Below are 23,757 nucleotides of genomic sequence, written 5' to 3'. Positions count from 1 at the left end.
CATGTGGCTGGCAGGGTGCTGGTTGGACAAGCTTGCTCTAGGCTATGGGTCTAGCTGATATGCGAGTTTCTTTTCATCTTTAAAACCCTAGACTAGAAGCCTAAAGACTTTGATCTGAGCTTGGTTGCTGCCATTTCCTAGTACTGGAGCTGTAGGTAAGTCAGTTTCCTTCCTGGAGCCTCAGTTGCTCAGTCTTTAAAATGAGCACTGAGATTCCTATTTTGTGTTTTTCTGAGGGTATTGAGAGAATTTCATTTGGACACACGGATGGAAAAGTACTTTTTAGCCATACAGTCTTATTATTATTAGAAGCCATTTCTTATTTTACTGTGATTTTGTGGCCATATGCCAACAGAATGATTGGATAAAAAGTTAGAAGATGAAAAGTCAGTGCATATAGTACTGACGATTTTTAAATTGTGCTTTTAAAACATATTGAGTTTTTGTTTCCTTTTTGATTTTTTTTTTTAAATCCCCACTTTACATCTTAAGTTCTTTACTTGAGCTTTGGGAAAGTGTTCACAGCTTTTATAGAATTTTTCAAAGAAGTATTTGATATACCAATTTTTTTCAACCCTGTGATTTTCTGTGGGTGTTTCCCCCTGGAATTCCTGAGAGGAGGAGATCTTTTCATGCTTCTTCTGATCATATATCCATTCCTCCTTGCGTGGACATTAACTGGTAATACCCAGAGAATCACAGATGTCAAGAGAATGACTGCAGGACTCGCTTGCTGCTCTCTGGAAGCTGAAAGCTAATGGTCACCTAATCAAGGCTGGCTCATTTTTTAGGGATAACCCAATTACAAATCTGGATTTTCTGGCATACTAGTTTGGTTCTTGGAAGCAATTTAGTATTGTTTTATCTTGATTTTGGTCTTTTTATCTCTAAAGAGCACTTCTAATTTAGACTGTAAATTTTAACGAGCAAAGGTTGAAGTTCCCTCCGGAGAGGGAAAAAGCATTATTATTCAGGTTAGTGACCCCACAGCTCTCATCAGGTGGCTGGGCAAAGGTGCAGAGATTCAACAGATTGGACAGGAGGTGTAGTCTAGATTCAGCAGATGGGGAGGAAGCCTGGTCTGGGAGGTGTGGTCTAGCTTCCATAGCTAGAGAAAGAAGGTGGTGTAGGAAGTGTGGTCTAGATTGAATTGACAGGGAAGAGAGTGTGGTCTAGATTCAACATACAGGAAAGGAGGTGTGGCCTAGATTCAACAGATAGTAAAGCGGGTGTAGTCTATATTCAACAGACAGGGAAGGGGAGGTGGTCTGGATTCAACAGACAGGGAAAGAGGGTGTAGCCTAGATTCAGCAGACAGGAAAGGAGGTGTGGTCTAGATTCGACAGACAGGAAAGGGAGCGTGGCCTAGATTCAACAGAAAGGGAAAGAGGGTGTGGCCTAGATTCAGCAGATGGAGAAGGAGGTGTGGTCTGGGATGTGTGGTCTAGATTCGACAGATGGGGAAGGAGGTGTGGTCTCACCAGCTGGGGAAGAGTGGGGAAGACTGTAGGCAACTCTCCTACTAGCAACAGGTCCTGCTTTCACTATCATTCAGGATGGCAGTACCTTTAATAGGGCTGATCATCTAATTAAGATAGCATAATATAGAGCCAGAATTCAGATGGTATTTACAAGGTACAGAAAATATCTTGGACTCAAAAGGCATGGAGTCCACTCCTATTTAACTGGAAACTGTGGCTTATGTCATCCCCAACCACGGTAAAATGAGGACAGCACCATGAAGATGAAATGAAAGCACAAAAGAGAAGGTACTTGGCAAACCGTGACAGTCATTGTTAGAAAGGAAATGTCAAATGAGTGCACAGACAAAGGGGGACCCGAGGGGGTCCTCCTAAAAAACTGGAAGATCCTTTCCTTTCACTGTTGCTATGTTCTGACGAGGTTTGTTGTCTTCCTGTTAAATGGGAGGTGAGTGTGGAGTGGAGAAAGTGAGTTGTTTGGGCCTCAGGCCTCAACCTCCACTTGAAGCCTACACAAGCTCACCTTTGCTACCCTGCAGAGAAGGCAAAAGGAGTTAATGATGAAATGTCAGAAAGGCATTTGGGGCCTTTTAGAAATTCTCACCAGGTAAGATTGCACTCACATAATATCAAATATACAGAGCTGCCATGGTTGTGTCATTAATTATTTTATTGTTTTTATTATTAGTAATACTTCAAAGAGTCTAGTTTTAAAAATATTGTTGGATATGCTTAAGTAAATGACCATAATATTTCTTTTAAAGCTTCGCATAAGAGCAGGCTACCCAGAAGCCTTATGAACCTAAACTGTTTTCCGAATTTACCAAGTGCTTGCCTGAACAGACAAGGAGCCTGGGGGATTTTCTTGTGGGAGCGATGAGTTGTGAATCCCAATATAAGATGTGTGTAAAAAAAAAAAAAAAGAAAGCCTGTTCTAAGAGAGAAAAGAAGTTTCTGAGTGTTTGGCAAAACAAGGTATTTTTAAACTGAGAAAAAAATAGGATTGTGGGGATTTCAAAGATTTTGTGATTTTATTTATCAGCTAATATATATATATGGAGCTTTCTTGCATCTTATTAGCACAAAGGCAAAGGAAGATGCGAGAGAAATAGAAGGCCATCTATGCCTTCAGGTGGCCTTCAGGCTCATTGAGGGACAAGATACAGGTAGATAAGAAATGACTATGAAGGCAGTATGGTTTTATGGAAGCGTTGTGACATTTGGAATCAGATACACTTGGGTTCTAGATCTGGATTCACCATAGGAATGGGACCCGGGACTTGATACTTTATCACTTCTGTGCCTCTGTTTCCACCACTACAAAATGGGAAGAATCATACTTACCTTCCCAGATTGTAAAGAAGTAACGGCATAGGGAATGTGTACACTGCTTAGCACAGAACATGAAGCCTAGTAGGTTCTCATGAATGTAATTGCTTCCTTTTCTTCATTTCTCCCTTCTGTTTTATGCTCTGTTATAGGAGACATAAAGGCATGCAGTTCCTTGGGAATTTTGAAGAATATAGGTTATGATAGGAAATTCTTACTGGAGTGGGAATTACCTGAGTGGCTTTACCTGGACCTTTGGCTGTCTTCTGCTTGCCCCTCTAGGGCTCTCTCTGCCCCATTCTCCTGCTCTGGGAAGCTGACCTGTGTGGACTGCGTCCATCCCTCTTTCCTCTGTGGGCCTTCTGACCCTATAGCCACTCATGGGGATTAGCCAGTGCTAGGTCCTAGCAGGAGACTTAGGAGAGGAAAGGAGAGGTAAGTCTCTGTGTTTTTGATCTCCCTTTCAGCTTCTTTCTCCCTGCTGGCTGGCCTTGGGTTTGCTGCTTCCTAGACTGAAGGTCACTGCTCCTTTTAAGGAAATGTCTCTACAGGGTTCCCTCCTGGTCTGGTAGCCTTTCCCTCCTCTCATCCCTTCAGGCCTAGCAGAGGTAACAGTTCTGCTCTTCTCTCCCTCGGACACTGCACTGTCCTTTGGGGTTTCTCTTCAATCTAGCCTACTCATGTGTAAATAATCTCTTTATTAAGTCTTCAGAAATAATCTTAATGTGAGTGTGTCATCAGTTTCCCACTGGCACCTCCAAAGGTGAGCTGAGTTTGAACAGGTGAAGAAGTGTGGTATTGGATAACCAAGGTGTGCTCTGGGGTCTGTGATCAACCCGGTCCGCCTATAGCTTGTGTTTCACTTAGGGATGCTGACCTGAGTTGTGAGTTTGGGGAGATACGCCGAACTAGAGCCTGAAGATCAGGCAAAGTGAACGTATCAGATTTCACATCATAAGAGAAATAATTTTTTGGTATTAATAATTGTTTCCTAACTCATTTTGAGAAGTATGGATTAAGTAATCAATAGTTATATGGTATAGCAAATAAATATCAGAAACACCTTTCTTTTCATTCCAAAGAAGTATATGCAAATGAAATAGAGGGAAGGGAAGGCAAACGATATGTAATGAACACCTTCTCTAGTACCAGGCAATTTGCATATATTACCTTATTTATTCTACTCAGCAACGCTTATGGGTAAGGTACCAATTTCCAAGCTTTCCAGAGGTAGAAAGGGAGGCTCAAAGACTTCAAGAGATTTGCTGAAGGTCACACATCTGGGACTTGGTGGAGCCACAGTTGGAACTCCCAGGGCAAGTCTGTGAGACGGTGATGTTCATGGCTTTTCTTTGCCAGACACCAGATAACAGTGGTATAGTTTGGATCTGTGTCCCTGCCCAAATCTCATGCTGAATTGTAATCTCCAGTATTGGAGGTGGGGCCTGGTGGGAGGTGACTGGATGCAGGATGGGGGGTGGATTTCTCATGAATTGTCGAGCCCCATCCCTCAATACTGTCTTCACAATAGTGAGTGAGTTCTCAGGATACTTGATTGTTTAAAAGTGTGAGGCACCTCCCCAACCCTCTCTCCTGCTTCTGTTTTTTACCACATGAAGTACCTGCTCCTGTTTTACCTTCCCTTCTGCTATGAGTAAAAGCTTTCTGAAGCCTCCCCAGAACCATGAGCCAGATAAAGCTCTTTTCTTATAAATTACGGAGCCTCAGGTATTTCTCTATAGCAATACGAGAATGGACTAAGGGTTCCGATGACAGGTATAGGAGCTTCAGGCTGTTTGTTGCAGGCCCCTACAATAAGGAGGACTATGGCATAGTAAGGCCATGAATAGCAGTAAGGGAATTTTTCTGGAGTTAGGAATAGCCATAGAGCCTGGCCTCGTAAAGACTGGGTACGACTTTCTAACAGGAAGAATCCTGGGTATCTCTTGGGATTAGGTATCATGTTGTTCCCGCTGCACAGGATTTTGTTTGCTCCTGCCATTGAGTGTCTTCCGTTTCTACATCTACTGAAAATGATCTCTCTCTTTCCCCTTTCTGATTATCTGTTTTTTCTTTACCTAGTGGCTTCTGCTAGTCCTCACTTCTGCTAACTCACAACTTCTGCAAAGTCTTGGCCTTGCTGCCTCCTGGCTTCTGCCTCTTCGTCTTTTCACTTCTGGTCTCGCTACCAGTGGATAGAGTCTGCATTAACAAATTCAAATTCTTTAAAGACAGAATATGCATATCTTTTTATATATCCAACTTGGATGTAGTTCTTTCTGCCAGGCTGAACTGTGACTGCTGGTCAGGCAGCAGATTGTCCTTGGGGAGGGATCTGTCCTGGGCCCAGCCAGCTGGGACTTGACTGGGGTGAAAGGCAGAGCAGGGCAGTAACACATACAACTCCTTTGCCATGTGACAGACAACATGTTCACAGGCTCCAGAAGCTAGGGAGGAGGCATCTGTGGGCGTCACCATTCTGTCTACCACTGTCGGCCCTCCCACCCAAAGATCAGTGTTCATCCTTCATGCAGTATATATCCCCCCATCCCAGGATCTCTCTGGTCTCTTCTGTTCAAAACCTCAAATGTCATCTAAATCTCAGGAGTTCAAAAGCCCCAGTTTTCATTATCTCAGTCATCTACATCAGGTTCCAGTGATTAGGGCTTGGGCATCTTTGGGGAGGGGCATTTCTCTGCTTTCCACCAACACCTACTACTGTGAGATAAACATTTTATGTGGATTACATCATTTAATACTATAGTCAGATGTGGCACGTATTCAGAGTCATCGCATTTTGCAGTGAACACATTCAGGTTTGTGGAGTTAAATAACGTGCCCAACCCTACCCAAGTAGTGAGAGGGGTCACGCCAAGTTCTCTTAACCTTTATTCCTGTGTTTGCCAAATGTGACTGCATTTTAGAATCACCTGGGAAGCTTTTAAATCTCCTTTTGCCAAGCTGGGTGCAGTGTCATGCACCTGTAGTCCCAGCTACCTGGGATGCTGAGGTGGGAGGATCCCTCAAACCCAGGAGTTGAGGCTGCAATAAGCTATGATTGTACCGCTGTACTCTATCCCGCAACAGAGTGACTCTGTCTCTAAAACATAAAATTAAAGAAAAAAAAAATCCCAGTGCCCATGTTGCACCTCAAACCAATTAAATAAGAATCCAGGGATGGGCAGCAGCTCCTCAGGTGATTCCAGCTGTAGCTCCCATTCGGGAGCTGCCCACTGTGCTCTTCCTCGTAAGTAGCGGTGTGGTGTGTAAGGAGTGAGTGCAGGTAGGTGGTCAGGGAAGGCTTCCTGTGCAGGGGAGTTTGAGTTTGTAGTGGTTTGCAGAGCGAAACAGTGGGGAGGCTTTTCCATGTTGCTGATTTGCTCATTACTTTCCAAGTGTGATTGCATTTTTACGTTTTTGTGAGATGGTTCCAATAAATACATTCACAAATCAGGAAACAACAACAAAAAGATATCCTTTGTCAGGGCCTCCGTTCTCATTTATGGCTTCAGGAAAACACGGTTATCGCTGTTGTGTATGCTTTTTGTCAGGGAGATAATTGTGGAAATTCGGTTGCTTCCCGTCAAGCGCAGATCCTTTTGTGGAGAAAATTTGAGCCATCCATGTATCCATTTTACAGTAATTGAGATTTAGCAAGCTAAAGGAAGATGATAGCCCTTTTTGTCAAAAGGAAGGTGGTAAAAATATGTTTGAGGGGAGCGAGAAGAAAAATAGGTTATCAGTGATGAGAGAAAGCCTGCCACCTGTCTTTCTCTTCCCTCCAGAAGGAGAAGGTGGCATCTATTAGCAGGGACCTTGAGTGGGTCCAGCTGGTAAGACTCTTACAGGAGGAATCTGTCATTGGGACCCAGACAGTCACTGAGAGTTGGATGGTTCAAGATGAGTCCCTGCCCGGGGGCACCCGTGAAGCGGAGCAGCCTGGGGACATCTGTTGCACTAGCTAGGCTTGGCACTTAAGGTGTTGGTTCTGTTCTGTTTCTGATTGTCAACTTTGAAGATAATGAAATGCAGCTTGTGGAAGGGAGAGTAAATAATGGCAGTATATATTTTAGGTAAATCAGCAGGTGAAGCTGCCAAATGTGGCATTTGTTTATTTAAAATCCCCTTCACAGGGAGGCCGGTGTTAAATACTTGTCTTTTCTCCCTGCTAGACCCTAGGGAATATCAATAGTTCACATTGCTCAAACACTCTGTGGAGGAAACAGGGATGAGCACAGAGCGTTCGGTCTCCAAGAGCAAATAAATACAGGATGCCTGCCTCCCCTCACCTGGCTGGTGTGGAGTCGGGTTAAAATGAGGAATGGTATCGTCGCTATAAAGGCCAATGAGGGAGATGCCCCTTTAGAACCCGTGTATTGGAGAGCAGGTGTGATGAGCACCTGAGGTCAGACCCTGCCCTGGGAGGCTGTAGCTGTGGTCAGCCTTGTTTAATCTCCTTCTGTACCTCCAGCATTTACAGGGTCTGCTTACACAGAGTCAGTGTTTGGGAAGTGTGTGTTGACCTGATTTGATTGACAGAACCTGTGATTTAATGACTATGTTCTGAAGGAGTTGGGTATGTTTGCTTTTTACCATTTTTTTTTTTTTTTTTTAAGATTCATTTATCTAGGACCTCTTTGGAAAAGAAAATGGAAGCATGTGTGCTTTTAAATTTATTCCCTTCATGCAGCAGTCTTTTGCTTGGCCCTCAGTCCCTGGGTGATTCCTGGACAAGCACCATCTTGCAAGAACAGAAACTGTATCAGTTGCTCCCCTGTTATCCCACCGTGGTGGCCCCTGTCACCTGTGAGTAGTCAATGAATCAATGAGTAATTTTTGAGGTCTTCACCAGTGTATGAATCTTGGAATATGGTACGTACATGTGCTACTGTTAATCTGCATATTAAATGAATAAACTTTTATTTATTTTTGTAGCTAAAAATAATCTTACGCATTGTAGAGTTTGATTTTCCCACCCCAGTGGATTTTCTTGGGGCCTCCTTGGGCTGTACACCACTGGGTTTACAGCACCCCTTTCAAGCACCTCACTAGCAGGATCTGAATTCAGGCCCACTGCAGTCTGGCCTCTGTCTCTTTCTGCAGACTTGCCTCTTGTTGCTACCCAGCCGTGATGAACTGTTTGAGTTCCCAGGATTGATTATGTCTTCTCTGTGTTTCATGCTAACATCTACAGTTTTTTTCCTTAAGGTGACTAACATTTACTAGTCTTCCTGAACTCAGTTCAAGGATCTCCTCTTCTTGGAAGTCTTCCGTCTGCGTCCCCACTGCTAACTCTGCCTCACTCCACCCTGTAGCATCTCCAGGTTGAGGCAGTGCCTATTCTCTGCATCCCTGAGAATCCTATGATTTCTCTCGTATAAACTGTTACCATGCCATGCAATCACTGTCTCTTTTTCCCTCCCTGACAATTTGAGCTCCTTGCAGTTGAAATTATATCATCTTTATTTCTTTCTGAGCATCTAGAATAGTGGTCTATCAAATAATAGGTGTTTAATAACTTCTTGCTCAATGAATCAGTGAATTTGTTTCCTTATTTAAATATTTGTTGCCAGCCAATACAACATGGCAGGCCCTGTGCAGGGGGCTGGTGTGGACACAAAGGTGTATAGGGCACTTTCCCACTCAGGGTTGGGACAGTTTAAGGCCTGCTAGGCAGACATAGCCACATCTGTATGACAGCGTAGAGAAAAAGAGGATGAGGAGAGAAGGGGAGGTGGGAGAAGAGAATAAGCTGAACGCAAGGCAGGCAGCTGTGACATTTTATATAGCTTTGTGCATTTTGGTCTCTTGTAAACCCAGTGAGATGAAAAGGTATTCCCATTTTATGGAGGAAGAAATTGAGGCTGAGGCTGGTTACAGAGCTTAAAGGTCTAAATTGACCCAGGCAGTCCATGGCGGAGTCAGGCAGGCTTCCAGCCCAGCCCCTTGGACAGCTTGCTGCTTTAGATTCTGCCAACTGCTGGTCGATATGTTTTTGTAAAATTAGAGGTGAGAATTTTAGAAGGTTGGATGTAACTGGGGTCCCAATTGAAAACACTAACGAAATTATTTTAGGTTTATACACTTGTTTTTTTTCTGATACCCTAAGAGTTTATGTAATGAATTTTCATGGTGCTATAAATAGTTAACGAAACCGTGTGATCCATTAGTTAAATGAATGTTGCTAAGTATGCCATGTTGCTGTCAAATAAATTCCTTTAATATTGCTAAAACCCGGTTCTGGCTTTTGTTAGCTTTGAGTTTGATTACAGAAGCACACTGTCTTCCCTCCCTCTTTGCCTTGCCAAAGATTGACTGATGTCTGAATAACAAGAGTGCTGCCTTCTGGAACATAGTGTTTTATTTTTCCAAAAATACTTTCACATAAACCTATGAGATTATTCTATTATTATTCCATTTTACAGATGAGTAAACTGATAAAAAAGATTAGTTTGTTTAATTCTAGATTATACCCTAGAAAGGCTAGACCATCAGATACTGTGTCGCAAGATCCCCCTTATTTACCTTTCAATTTAGTTAATAAAAAGAAAATATGCCTTGTTCATAAACAACTTAAATGGATTTTGGCCGCATTGTTTGGACCCTATTTAAAATTGTTACTACTTGTATTATGCTGTCAGTGTTAGTTTTATGATCTCAGCATACAGTAAGAGATGTGGCACATTCTCTTTTAGAATTTTATAGAGACATTGCTTATGTTAACATTTGTGATACCACAGTGTCGATATCATGAAAACTGATAGATAGTTTTCTTTCTCCACTTCTGGTCCAAAGGGAAATAAAAGTTCTATAGGTTTTGTGAAATTGTAACTGATCTTTTCTCTCTTTGCTTTGGCTTCTAGGAATCTCATAGTCAAACATATAGCCTGTCTTCTACAGCCGTATCAATGTTTTTGATGTCTTATTCTTGCTTCTGCCTTCATCTTCATTTCTAATTTTTTGTGTCCCTTGGCTCCTACTTTCTTACTTGGTTTATCCTATTATAGAAAATGGATTTTATAAGGCTTTCTATAAATTGCCTAAAATTTTATTTTTTTTCAAAATGTGGGGTAAATATAACTAACAATGCCACATCACGAAGATGAGCTGTTAGACTAAGATAGTCTCCCATATTTGTGATTTGTTTTCTCCTCTTTCTTGTTACAGTTATGGCAAGAGAGCTTTGACTGGATCCATCCTAAGGCTGTAAATCTATCCGTTTTGTGGGCTTCAAAGTTTTAAAGCTAGGAATACGTCCTATCAATGTATTATTTTTCTTGAAAGGTTTGGTAAAGAAGATGATGATTGTACATCTGCTGCAATGATGGTGGTCCTTTATTAGCAGAAAGATACAGCATCTCTCAATATTCTGCCAAAAACTTCTATAACACTTGTACCTTTCACACCCACAGCAGCTTTATAGAACTGCTGCCATTGGGTTCCTGCAAAGCCTTACATTTAACTGTTGTCTTGACCCTGCAAAAATCAAATATGCAGCGTGGGGGAATTTTAGGCCTTTTCCAAATTGACAGGGTCAGATCAGATAGCCTTTGACATTAAAAAAAAAAAAAAAAAAAAAAAAAAAGGATTGACAGGTTAATGACATAGTCCCAGGGATGGAGAGGGAGATACATAATCTACAAAAGGCCTACTTAGGCTGAATAATTAAAGGAACCTGCAGTGATTCAGGGGGCAGGAGGATGTAAAGTCTGAATGGGCATGGAATACAGTCTAGAGGGGGAGTTTAGAGCTCAGGAAGAAAGGACCCTGTTCCATGCAACTTTGGTCTGTAGACTTCTGCCAAGTTTGGCAGTCTGGGGAGTTACAGGGGTGGAGGTGGAGTCAGAACTGGCAGCCATAAACGAATTTTAAACTCAGCTAGCCTTGGGCATTAGAAAGCATGCTATCTAGGGAGCTGGAATGGGTTTGAACTTAGGAGAAAAGTGAGGCCAGAATTGACTTAACTACATACTTCTTTGTGTTAGAGTTTGAGCTAGGCTTTTTTTTCCTTTTTCTTAATTTGGAAATAATCTCACAATTACAGAAAAAAGTATAGGCATAAGAATATGCAAAAAACGCCCTATGCCCTTCACTTAGTGTCACCCGTTGCTGATATTTTATCTTACTTAATTTATCATTTGTGTGTTTTCTCACTGTGAATGTACGTATATGCATAAATATATTCACACGTATATGCATACACATACATGTATACACGTATGTGAATTTTTTTCTGAATCATCTGAATATAAGGTGCACATATCTTGGCCCTTTACTCCTGAATATTTAGTGTGTTTCCTAAAAACAGCTATATTACTTTATATATTCACAGGAAAGTTTTCAAGTTAAATAGATTTACCATTAATGCAATATGTTTACCTAACTTACTATTCATATTCAAGTTTATCAATTGGCTCAATAATTTTGGGGGGCTAACATTTCTTTTCTCTCCAGTACAATATCCTGTATAGATACGATATTTAATTGTTATTTCTGCTTAATTTCTTTTAATCTAAAATATTTCTACAGCTTCTTTTTGTCTTTTATTACATTTTCAATGAATACAGCTCTCCCCTTCCCATTTTTTAAATGCCTAATCTGATTAGATTCCTGGCCAGAATACTACACAGTACTGCATAGTGATGTTGTGTTCTGCTCAGGGTATCACATGCTGTCCATCTGCCCTTGTTTGTTGATGTTAATTTTGTTAACAAGGTTTTGTCCAATTTCTCCACTACGTAATTACAAAGTTTCCCTTGGAACTGATATACAATAAGTGGGAAGACAGTTTAAGACCTGCAAATATTCTGCTTCTTATCAAACATTTTTCCCTGGACTTAGTATCTGTTGATGAGTCTTGCCTGACCAGTCTTTACTCTGATGGCTCTGATGGCTGCAAAATGTTGATTTTATAACTCCAGCACTCGGTATTTACCAAGTCAGCACCTGTTCTGCTATAAACAAGACAGCCTTCCATTCTTACCCCATTTGTTTGTCTGTCTGTCATCAGTATAGATTTGTGGATTCCTATTTTTTCAATGGTTTATTATTTATTACCATCCTTAATTATATCAGTGTTTAAATAATTCCTAATTAGGCTGGCAAGAACTCTTCATGATGGCTTCTGTGTCTTTTATAAAATTCTCTCATCATTTTTTGTTTGTTTTGAGCACTTAATTTCTGGAGTAACAAGATATTTCAGGCTCATTTTGTACCTGCCATGTGCCAGCTCTGAAATAATTCATTACCCCCAAGAAGCCTTGGTTTCTTTTGCTGGAAAATGATAACAGAATCCAAAATCTAAGTATTAGTTATCTCATTGTTGCTAGAGTATCTTTGCTCCTAGGCCCTCTTAATGGACAGAGATAGGAAGTAGTTGCATATCAACACATACATACATTCATACCTATACATTTATATACAGATGCATGCGTATTTTATAAATCCCGAGTTTACTGTGAAACCTACAATTTTCAATCTGTCACTTTAGCATTCTTTCCTGCTTTCCTTTCTATGTTTTAACATCTCTTGTCCCATAGGAGAAGCTTGGCTCCCAACAATATCTGTGCATTTATTCCTTTGCTCCATTCTATAGAACATCGAAAATAGTTTCAGAATCGCTTTGCTCATAACACTACAGAAAACAAGCCTACTAAAAAAACTTCAGGATTTGTTTGCTGCTGCTCTTGCTTCAGCTCTACCCAAGACTGGGTGTGTGCCATCCGATTCTGTGTTTATGTTATTTGATAGTTTTTTCTCCTCCGCCTCTTTAGCAAGTGTGCTTACGATGTCCATTTAACATACAATTGAATTGATTTGCTTCCATCTACTTTTAGTTTTATGCTCACCCTTACCTTCCCTATTAATTTATTTTTTTTAGATATATAGAACATTAATATACTTCCAAATGTGGGAATTATGCAAAAAGCTGTATTCTGAGAAGTATCACCCTTTGCCATATCCCTTTTACCCTGACACCCAGTCACATCACCACTAAGTGATGAAAAACAACTTGCATGTTATCTGGTTTGCTTATCCTGTGTATCTTTTTGTGAAGATAAAGGTAGCATGCTATAGACTGAGCTAGGCTTTTTAATGCCCAAATCTCATTTATCTTCTAAATCTCACATACTTGGTGGTGGTGTTCCCATTTTACTGATGAGGAAACTGAGGCTTCTTGTCTGTACTGTTATAAACCTTTGGGCCTTGTTGATACATGTCCCGTTTTCTATGCTTTATGCCTTGGATGAAGCTAAGTAAGACATCAAATCACAAAACATGCCAATAGTGACATAGAGTTTTAATGCATGCCGTTACTGCTACACAAACTCAAAGTCTTGGTTTTGGGAAAACTACATTTTCATCTGTATTTTAGCACTATGTTTTTAAACTGGAATTTCCTGTGGCCTTAGTGTTATCACACGAGGCTCATCTCAGGTTGGTAGGGGTTTTGTTTTCTTTTTCTAATTTGGGTGAAATTCACATGACATAAAATTAACCATTTTAAAGTGGTATTTATTGTAGTCACGATGTTGTGCAACTTCACCTCCATCTGGTTCCAGAATATTTTCATCACTCCCAAAGAAGACCCCATACCCATTAAGCAGTTCCTCAGCCTTATGCCCCTCCCATAGCCCCTGGCAACCACTGATCTGCATTCTGTCTCCAAGGATTTGTCTATTTTGAATATTTCATATAAGTGAAGTCATACAATATGCAACATATTTTGTCTAACTTACTTGGCTTGCTGTTTTCAGAGTTCATCCACATTGCAGTGTGTATCAGTACTACATTTCCTTTATACGTTGAGTAATAGTCTATGGTACAAATATTTTGTTTTTCCATTCACCCACTGATAGAAATCTGGGAGGGCTTTGAGTGAAGTTGGAGAGACGAGTGTCTTGTAACTTGCCCTGTGCTGTACTATTTACTAGCTATGTGACTTTGGACAAGCTCCTAAGCTGGCTTGTGCCTCAGTTTCCTCATTTGTTTAATGTAGATAATTATCTTGGACTCTTCAAATAGTTGAATGAATTGCATCAAATAATGCCAGAAAAACTTATAGCATAGTACTTGGCAAATAGTGGGCCCTTAATAAGTAATAGCTGTTTTATTGTAGGATCATATGAGAAAAGGGGGAAAGAAAGAACGCAAATGTGTATTATAGTATGTGTTTAGTGTGTGTTTGTTCTGTTGTAGCTGCTGAAACCTTCATGCTTTGTTTAAAAAAAAAAAGGCATATCTGTTTTCTCTGCTTTGTGGTTTGGTGTTTTTGGCCCCCGCCCCATCGCTAAACATGAAATTTTACATTTTAGAAGCAGTTCACTAGACAGAATGTCTGTAGTGGAATGTTACATAATTCACATTTAGATTTGAAGAGCTCATTATAAAAAACCTGACACACTTCAGGAATATTAAATTACTGCAGATTGTGTGGAGCAAAGAAATATTATTGAAGCATTTAAAAATTCCAGGCAAGCCTGAGTTTAACTGATAGGGTTTCACAGCTTTTACTGGGGAAAATGATTTGAGTTGTCACATGGTTTCTGGCCCTGGAGGACTTTAATCTCCTTAATTACAAAGAAGCGAATTTCCTAAATAATTTGGAGTTACTTCACAGCATTTGCTCAACCTCTGCCTTTTGGAAAATTAAAGGAGATGCCAGGGTCCACACTGTGGTACATTCTCACAGTACTGTAGCTTCCTTATTTAAGTTTCTATTCAGAATGATGGTGGTTTCCTTTCATTATTGATGTAGGGATGTACTTCAGAAATTCACAAGTAATGCTTGTAACACTTGAACATAATCATATTTTGTTGAACAAGCATCTTTGAAGATAGAAATAGGGAGAGATGCTATATTGTGATTTAGAAGGTTGAAGAAGAGAAAATGGCCCAAATTCAATCCAGTTTTATACACTGATTTTAAAAAATTCTTGAAAATGTGTAAAATCCATATATTTCAGCTACTTTCTGAATTTATAGATTAGGCATCTACTGTGTCCAAGACCAACATGATACCATTTCCTACAATTCATCCTAAGACAGCAAAATTAACTTGAATCAGTTTCTTCCTTTGTAAAGGGGAGATAATACAGACTTTCGGTCACATACCAGCCATGTGGCCTTGAGCAAGTGGCACAGGAATTTATGTGCCTAATATTTATTAAATGCTTACCAGGAGGCATGCCAGACACTCTTCCAATCACATTACGTGTGTGATCATACTTGATTGCCACAACAGCTCCCCCAGTGGGCACTATTATCCCCAGTGTACAGATGAAGAAACTGAGACAAAGACCAGGTTGAGTAACTTCCTCAAATCATGTGGCTTGTAAGTGGCTGAAACTGAAGTTGTCCAAAAATCAAATCATAAAATAAGTTGGGAGAGAGTCTGTTTTGCTACAGAGATCAAAACATCTTTCTGCCTGTGATGTCTCTTCGAACTGAACCTTGAGGAGTCAATAGAATGTCAAGGCAGACTTGAGACAAGAGATTCCATAGAAAGATAGCAGCACAAGGAAAAACTGGGAAGATGAGGAAGTGCATCACCTCCCTGCTAGACTTGTGCCTCCTTTTACTTGTTTGGTTGTTGATTTCACTCCTCCTTGCTTTTATACATGCTGATCTTTCTGCCTGAAACAGCCATTCGTTCATTCATTCATTCTACATATAATTATTGAGAAGCTGTTGGTCCTTTCCCTTATTGTTCTTTTGACAGAAACATTGCTCTTCAACATCTCACAGAGTGAGGCTTATCCTCTTTGAAGCTTTATTGACCCTTCCAAGCAAAGATGAATACTTGCATCTTTCTGCCCCATATGCCTGGTATTTATATGCCTGTTTTAGTTTTGATCACATATGTGTGTTGCCGTCCCTTATATGACTGATACCCCTGTTAGATTGAGCTTCTTTGAGGATAGGAACCAGCCTTTGATTATGTACTCTTGGCCAGCATGGTTACTTGGTAAGTATCTGTTAACATGAATGAGCTAGTATTTGTACCTGGCCCATAGTAGATTCTTAGTAAATACTTGCTGCAATGAAATGGTAAATATTATTAATAAATTTGACTATGTTTACACATGACCAAATTTTGTGACTCTGTCATCTTCCATTGAATGTTGTCTTAGAGACGAGGGGCTGGAAAGGGTGTGGGGACTGGTGGCAAGGTATAGATAGATGGTATAAAAGTGGCAGGATAAATTCTCATTTTCTGTGTACGGTTTCATGGACCCTGTTTTACAAAGATAACTTTCTGTTTTTCTTAGTTGTAGCCTTAGATTCACTAGATCAAGTACTTTCATTTGGGCCATTTCATTTTTAAAAAATAGTTAGCTTGTATAGAAATAAAACAAAACAGATATCTTTGGATTAAGGTGGGAATTTCCTCATATTCAAGCTTTACTATAATTTTACGTGGCTTTTATATTAGACTTTCTGGTTAAGATTAACTAGATTGTCATGATTAACAGGTTTGGGTCATTATTCTTTTTGAACTGAAACTGGCATTCGAGGTCAGTTGTTTTCTATTAAACCATTCTAGATCTGTGGGATGAACTAAGAATTGGTTGCACAATTCGAAGATCCATTTCTAATAGCTTTTTCTTAATACTTTTCAAAAGTGGAAATTGGTGAAATGTTTACTTTTTAATAGACCTCTCATATAACTATCAGATAGTCACAGGAAAAGGCTATTATCAAAGAGAACACTGTATATTCGTTTAATTTAAATGAGACCAAGTGAGATCCTATATGTGAAGCAGTAGCTAAGGGCCTAGTATATAGTAACTATTACCTATAAGTGAAGTGGTTGTATTATCTTTGTTATCATTATTCTCTTTCTAGCACAGTGTTTGAGTTTAATAGCACCTGGTGTTATTCAATGCATATTTATTAGAGAATGAATGAATGAAATCTGTGTCTGCCTATTTCTTTTCTTTTTCTCTGCACATTAAATGCTTGTCTGCTCTTATAGCTGGAGGAAAAGCTGACATAAAATTGGCTTGCTGGAAAGTTTCTCGGCCCCATTTCTCACCTTACCCTTGGAGCCCAGTTGTATGTCAACTCCATGTCCCCTCTGATGCCTGCCAGTGAGGGACAGACCACAGGTCACTTCCATATGATCTGCTTTTGCTGCCAAGGCGCGGATCAAGCTTGGCTGATAGACGCGTGCTCTCTTGTTGGAAATATCTCCATGGGGCTGGTCATACCTTTGCTCTATGTTCTGGTTGGAATCTGATGCTTGAAAATAAGAAACACAGAAAACAGAGTTGGGTTTTGTCCCTCTTATAAATCTAGACTTTTAAAGATCTATTTTGAGTTACCTAGTTTGAGAAGCAGTTTTGCCGCTATAAGCCTCTCATTCCCTTTGCTGTATAAACCCTATCAATGCCTTCATGAAACCACGGGAGCAGTTTTTGCATGAAGACCAAGATTTTTGTTTGTATATGTTTGCCAATTCACTTTTTAAAAATGTCTGTTTAACTTCGTAACAGTGATGATTCTGAATGTTCTCTTGCCTTGATTTGCAGCACTCAAAAAGAGTGAATGAAATGTGCAGCTCAGAGTGTCATTTCTGAAGGGAGGAGTCTTTCTCTTGGAGAAGAGTCCTCAATGAGCCTGGCCAAGGCCCGAGATCTGTGTGAAGTGGACTAAGGATTAAGTAGGATGTCAACTGAGACAGAACTTCAAGTAGCTGTGAAAACCAGCGCCAAGAAAGACTCCAGAAAGAAAGGTAGGGCTGAATTTGACCTTTTTTTTTAATGGCTACTCTTCTGCACAGAAATGAGTTTTTAAATCTCTGGAATGATAGAAAGAAGTACCTTTATGATTGCAAATATTTTTAAATAGTTATTTTGTGTGTTTTGTATTCATAATATAATAATGTAATGGTCCATCATTATTCTCCAGATAAAATCCAAAACTTTTCTGCACAGGAATGAGTTTTTAAATCTCTGGGATGATATAAATAAGTATCTTTATGATTGCAAATATTTTTAAATAGTTATTTTGTGTGTTTTGTATTCATAATATAATAATGTAATGGTCCATCATTATTCTCCAGATAAAATCCAAAACTTTTCTGCACAGGAATGAGTTTTTAAATCTCTGGGATGATATAAATAAGTATCTTTATGATCACATATATTTTTAAATAGTTATTTTGTGTGTTTCGTATTCATAATATAATAATGTAATGGCTCTTCATTACTCTCCAAACAAAATCCAAAACTTTTCTCATGATATACAAAGTTTTTCTGCACATGCCTTCTATCCACCCCTCCAGCAACATCTCTGCCTAACCTCCCCACTTCCCCATCCCTGTTTACCCTCCAGACATCCTGTAGTTCATCTTTACCTGTACCAGTGGTTGTCAAACTCTGGCTGAACCAGAATCACTGGGAGGGCTTGTTTAAAGCCTTCATTTCTGAGTCTCATCCTAAAGTGCCAGATTCGGTAAGTCTAGGGTAGGATGCAAGACTTTCCTTTTAAAACAGCTTCCTAGGTGATGCCAGTCCTGCTGGTCCAGAGACCCTACTTTAAGAACCACTGGACTCTTGATCCAGCATGAAATCCTTTTTTGTTGCCCTTCATTGTTGTTGTTGTTTTTTTCTCTGAACTGACTCCTGCTTATTCACTAGGTTTGAGTTTAGGGAAGCCTCCTGGGGGAGCCTTTTCTTACTCCCAAAATTGATATAAATGTTTTTATTTGTTTTGTTTCATTAGCACTTGGTTGGTGTTTCACTTTATTAAAAATGTCCTGCATAAACTCCTTTGGAGCTAGATGTTTTGTTCACATTTTAAGTCTCAGCACTTAGAAAGTGCTTGGCAGAGAGGAGCCAGAGATATCTGGCGATGAAGATTTGCAGGCATAGTGTGATAATAAAGTAATTGTATCACTTTTCATGTTTTCTGGAGACTTTAGCCCCATGGCTTTAGGACCATGTTTTTCAGTAAGCTTCCCCCTCCGCCAATTAAATATGAGCAACTTCTTTCTCTGTGTGTGTGTGTTTTCTGCCTGTGGTTTCTGCTCTCTCTCCCTTATTTTCTCAGCTGCATGGGAGGGGATTGACAGAGCTCTCTTTCAGGTCTTGAAATCTGTCAATGTGGGCTTGCAAACCGGGATGCCCTTGACTTCTTTGTATAGACGGTGATTTGTTTGAGACATCACTGTGCCTGCCCAGTTATGTTTTGTGATGCCATTTGTCTGACACTCTATATGAAGTAGGGGACATAACTGTAATACGTATGCAACTCTTGGACAGCCAGAAGCCCAGGAAGGACTATAAATTTTGCTTTTCATGTTTATTTGAAACACAAATATTTTGGAGGCAGTCTATTTCATTCCCTAAAAATTAATGTAAACCTGTTTTCTATGCATCATGGTCTAAGAATAATAGAAAGAAAGTAAGTGGGTGAAAGAACATGTCTTGGGAGACTGCTATGTGGAGGGGCGGGGGTGGGGGAAGAGGTCGCAGAGCCCGGTATGTACTAGAATTTAAATGCTTTTTCAGTGGAAACTGACAAGTTATATTTTTGCCTCAAATTTAACCTTTCCACCAAACCTGCACTCTTGAATGCTTAATGCATTAAAAATGTTATCTTAGTGCATATTTTTTCATTCTTAATTTTAACATGCAAAACCAGAAGCATTCTGCAGAGAGGATTCAGGTTTTCAGGACATTGGCTCAGTTGGGGATTTGGGATAATAGCGTGAAGGTGACCCTTTTAGAACCTCCTCATCTTCATGTCCTAAAAAAACTCTGAAATCAACACAATACGTATGTGAGGAGTGTCCTCCAGGGAGTGGCTAATACCATGGAATTTGGGTAGGCAGAGCTGGATTCAAATTCTGGCTTTACCACTTTCTCACTATGTGACCTTTGAAAGTATTTAACCTGAGCCTTATTTTCCTCTCTTATAAAATGGGTATATAATATTACTGACTTCAAAGGCTCACTATGAAGAGTAATGAAAATAAGGCAAATAAAATACTTAATATATTACTTGCCATATATTAAATGCTCACCAAAGGTTAGCTGTGATCTTCTTCCTCTTTTCCCTCCCTTTTCCTTTTCTCCTTCTCTTCTCCTCCCTTCCCTGTCATCTTTCTCAATTTCCCTCCTATCCCCTCTTTTCTCTTTTTCTCTTCCTTCATCATTCATCTTGTCTTAATTAGCTTGAGCTGCCATAAGAAAATACCATAGACTTGGCAGCTAAAACCACAGAAACATGTTCCTCACAGATCTGGAGGCTAGAAAGTCTAAGATCAAAGTGCCAGCCAGTTTGGTTCCTGGTGAGGGCTCTCTTCCTGGCTTGTAGATGGTCATCTTCTCACCATGTCCTCACATCTGTAATCCCAGCTACTTGGGAGGCTGAGGCAGGAGAATCGCTTGAACCTGGGAGGGAGAGGTTACAGTGAGCCAAGATGGCTTCATTGCCTTCCAGCCTGGGTGGCCGAGTAAGACTCTGTCTCAAAAAAAAAAAAAAAAAAAAAAAGAGAGAGAGAGAAAATGTGCTGGTAAGCATTAATTCATTTCTTGTTCTTCAGTTTTGATGATGTAATAGTATTTCATTAAACAAATGTTGCTAACTTGCACAAAATTAATACAACTTTAAAAGGAATAAACAGTTTATATACTGATATTGAATCTTGAATATGACCATGTTGTTATGCTCTTTTATTACTACTACTTTCTCCAACTATGCTTAGATTTTCTATGGAGACAGCATATAACCTGCAAATAAATTTCTCATCTGTCCTTAAGTACTTATTCTTTTTCTCTCTAATTGGCTGGATCTGTCATTATAATATTTAGTGACAGTAAATGTCCTTATCTTATTCCTGATTGCTTCTAGATTACATGTAAGTGATGCTTAAGTTTTTACTAAAGATAGTTTTCTGGCCGGGCATGGTGGCTCACGCCTATAGTCTCAGCACTTTGGGAGGCTAAGGTGGGTAGATCACTTGAGCTTATGAGTTTGAGACCAGCCTGGGCAACGTGACAAAACCCTGTCTCTACAAAAAGAAAATGCAAAGAATGGCCAAGTATGGTGGCGCATGCCTGTAGTCCCAGCTACTTAGAAGGCTGAATTGGGAGGATGGCTTGAGCCCGTGAAGGGGAGCTTGCAGTGGGACACAATTGCACCACTGCACTCCAGCCTGGGCAATAGAGCCAGACCTTGTCTCAAAACAAAACAAAATAAAACGTATTTATTAGTTCCCCTTTATGTATTATTTTCTAGGAAGTATTTTTAAATTATAAATTTGCATGCTGAATTTTATCGTATGCTTTTTTCTGTATTTATTTCAATGATTATACATATTTTTCCTCTTATAATTTATACTGTGGTGGATTTAACTTACAGATTTTTAAATCTTCATTTCTGGGGTAAATCTTACTTGGTCGTAATGCTTTTATTTTCTACACCCTGGTGGATTTGGTTTGTTAGGTTAAAGAATGTTTTTTTGTATCTATATTTACCAGCAAGATTTGTTAGGTTAAGGAATGGTTTTTGTATCTATATTTATCAGCAAGATCCGTGTATAACTTCTTTTCTGGGACAGCCCTTGTGTCTGGTATTAGTTAATATTATATTCTCATATAATGATTTTTATCAGTTCATATTATGTCCTCATATGATTTTTGGTAGGGATGAAACGCTGAATAATATTTAGGACTATTTCTGGAAAACATTCTCTTTTATTTTTTACATTTATTTAACTTTTTAAAAGCTGTATGTGCTGATTGCTGAAATTAGAAAGGACAAAGTAACCATGCATAATTCCGTAAAACAACAATAACTACTATTAACAACTGAAGTTGCATCCTTAAACTGGCCTTCCAGGATAATGTGTGGTTGACATCATACTCTTCATACAATTTCATGTCCTATTTTGTTATTTGACATAAGTGTATTTCCCATATTATTACCTGATATTACAAAATAGAAGTGTTTTTTCCCCCCTCTTATTAATATTTAGATGACTCCTGGGGCAGATATTTTAATTCCTGAAAAAGAATACCTGACAATTTGGGTCATCTATTGTGGGAAAGAGTGGCATAAAGAAAGTTAAGAGGCCCTTTAGAGTTCTTCACAAGCCTGTCACCCTAGTTCTTTAACTCAAGCTGCTGAAAGCAAGCCAGACGGTTTCAAACACAAGTCACACAGGGGCATATTTCATCACAAAATGAGTTTCTAGGCAGGCTATTTATGAAATGTAACTAGAGTATTCACAATTCAGGGATGCAAGTAGTGAAAAATAAAGTTGTTTCTTTCCATTTTATTTGTATTGGGTTGTGTCACTGCACATACAACTTGTCAACTGGTGCCCATTCCAGAAGTGGAATTCGATGGAAGTCCCGAGGAAAATAATGTATATTTTCAGGTTCGTTACCTGCCTTCAAAGGAGGGCAATCAGTTGACACTATTCTTGTTATTTGTAATCTCCGTATTAGGGCATTCAGTGGAAGATCATGGTAGAGGAATGTGTCCCATGATGAACAGATAGACATTTCTGGGGGCAGTGCCTGGAGTCTTCCAGTCAGTGCCATATGTCAGCTTAGTGTAGTGGAAACAGTACTGACTTCGGAGCACAGCAGACCTGGTTTTTAGTTCTAACTCTTCTCTTTATGTGCTGTGTAACTAGAGACAGGTTAGTTAGCCTCCTTGAGCCTGATTTCACTTATCTTTAAAGGGAGGAATGTGTGTGTGTGTGTGTGTGAATATTTCCACTTATCATAGAAAGGTGAGGGGGCTGGGTGCAATGCTCATGCCTGTAATCCCAGCACTTTAGGAGGCTGAGGCGGGCAGATCACCTGAGGTCAGGAGTTCGAGACCAACCTGGCCAACATGGTGAAACCCTGTCTCTACTAAAAATACAAAACTACAAAATTAGGGCATAGTGGCCCTTGCCTGTAATCCCAGCTACTTGAGAGGCTGAAGCAGGAGAATCACTTGAACCTGGGAGGTAGAAGTTGCAGTGAGCCGAGACTGCGCCATTGCACTCCAGCCTGGGCAAAAAGAGTAAAACTGTGTCTCCAAATAAATAAATAAGAAATAAAAGAAAGAAAGAAAGAAAGGTGAGGGAGATACTGTGGGTGAAGAGCTAGCTTGGGGTCTGCAACGTAGTATGGCTTAGTCAGTGTTAGTGTGTTAGTGCTCTGTCCTTTCTGAAATCACAGTTCACCATTATCTCCTTATTTTCTAGAAACACCTGGAAATAGTGAAACTTTTTTACTTCCCTTATATTTCATGTTAGTGCTATACCCAGGGATCATCAGTTAGCCACAATGACAATGACAAAAAAGCTACCTCCATATTTTCTCCCAGGAGAATTTTGACTCCAAGAATCAAGGCTTTAATGGGATTTAGGAGAAGTCAGTGATCACAGGGCAGATGCCTCAGGTTTGAAGTCACATCAAACCGAGTGTGAACCCTCTGTACCTCGCAGCTGTGCTAACTTTTGGAAGTTTCTTGAAAAATTCTAGTTAGTTTGGGTTAAGGAATGGTACATTCAGGGTCATGAATGCTCAACTGGTCATTAGCCCTAGGGAGTAAGTTCCGCTAACATTGGCTTACCACATAGGAGCTTGTAAATTGCCATCATATTGATTATCTCATTAGGTCATCAGGATCCTGAGAGATTAACTTTTTAAGAAAACAATCTTTTTATCAGGCTTATTTATCATTGCTTCTATATGCTGCTCTTGTCCTGCGTAGGAGGCAGTCTGGGGTCAGTCAAGATACTGGGTATTTGGGTTCATACTTTAAGCCCCCCACTCTTTGGTGGTCTAACTTCAGACAAGTCACCTCTACTTTTTGAGCATCACTTTTCTCAGCCACCAAATGGATGTAGAGATAATATTTGCTTGCCCAATTTTGAAATTTAGTAGGGGCATCATTAATTAGTTCTTTTGTCCACAAACATTTATATAGCTCC

General features: G+C 39.7%; 1 protein-coding gene across 7 annotated transcripts in view; it reads left to right on the top strand.

Moving 5' to 3' along the window:
- Window positions 1-23,757, top strand: part of DAB1 (DAB adaptor protein 1) — a 1,271,953-nt gene that overhangs the window by 955,110 nt on the left and 293,086 nt on the right. For all 7 annotated transcript variants that reach the window (XM_033225043.1, XM_033225042.1, XM_033225046.1 and 4 more), the window contains one exon: window positions 17,345-17,547. In XM_033225043.1, coding sequence (XP_033080934.1) covers window positions 17,481-17,547 — 67 coding nt within the window. In that variant the 5' untranslated portion in view covers window positions 17,345-17,480. The remainder of the gene's footprint in view (window positions 1-17,344; window positions 17,548-23,757) is intronic.

Source organism: Trachypithecus francoisi, unplaced genomic scaffold (genome assembly GCF_009764315.1).
Source record: "Trachypithecus francoisi isolate TF-2019V2 unplaced genomic scaffold, Tfra_2.0 Lachesis_group12, whole genome shotgun sequence".
NCBI lineage: Eukaryota > Metazoa > Chordata > Mammalia > Primates > Cercopithecidae > Trachypithecus > Trachypithecus francoisi.
Note: the sequence above shows the minus strand (reverse complement) of the source record. Positions and strands in the feature narration are given on the sequence as shown.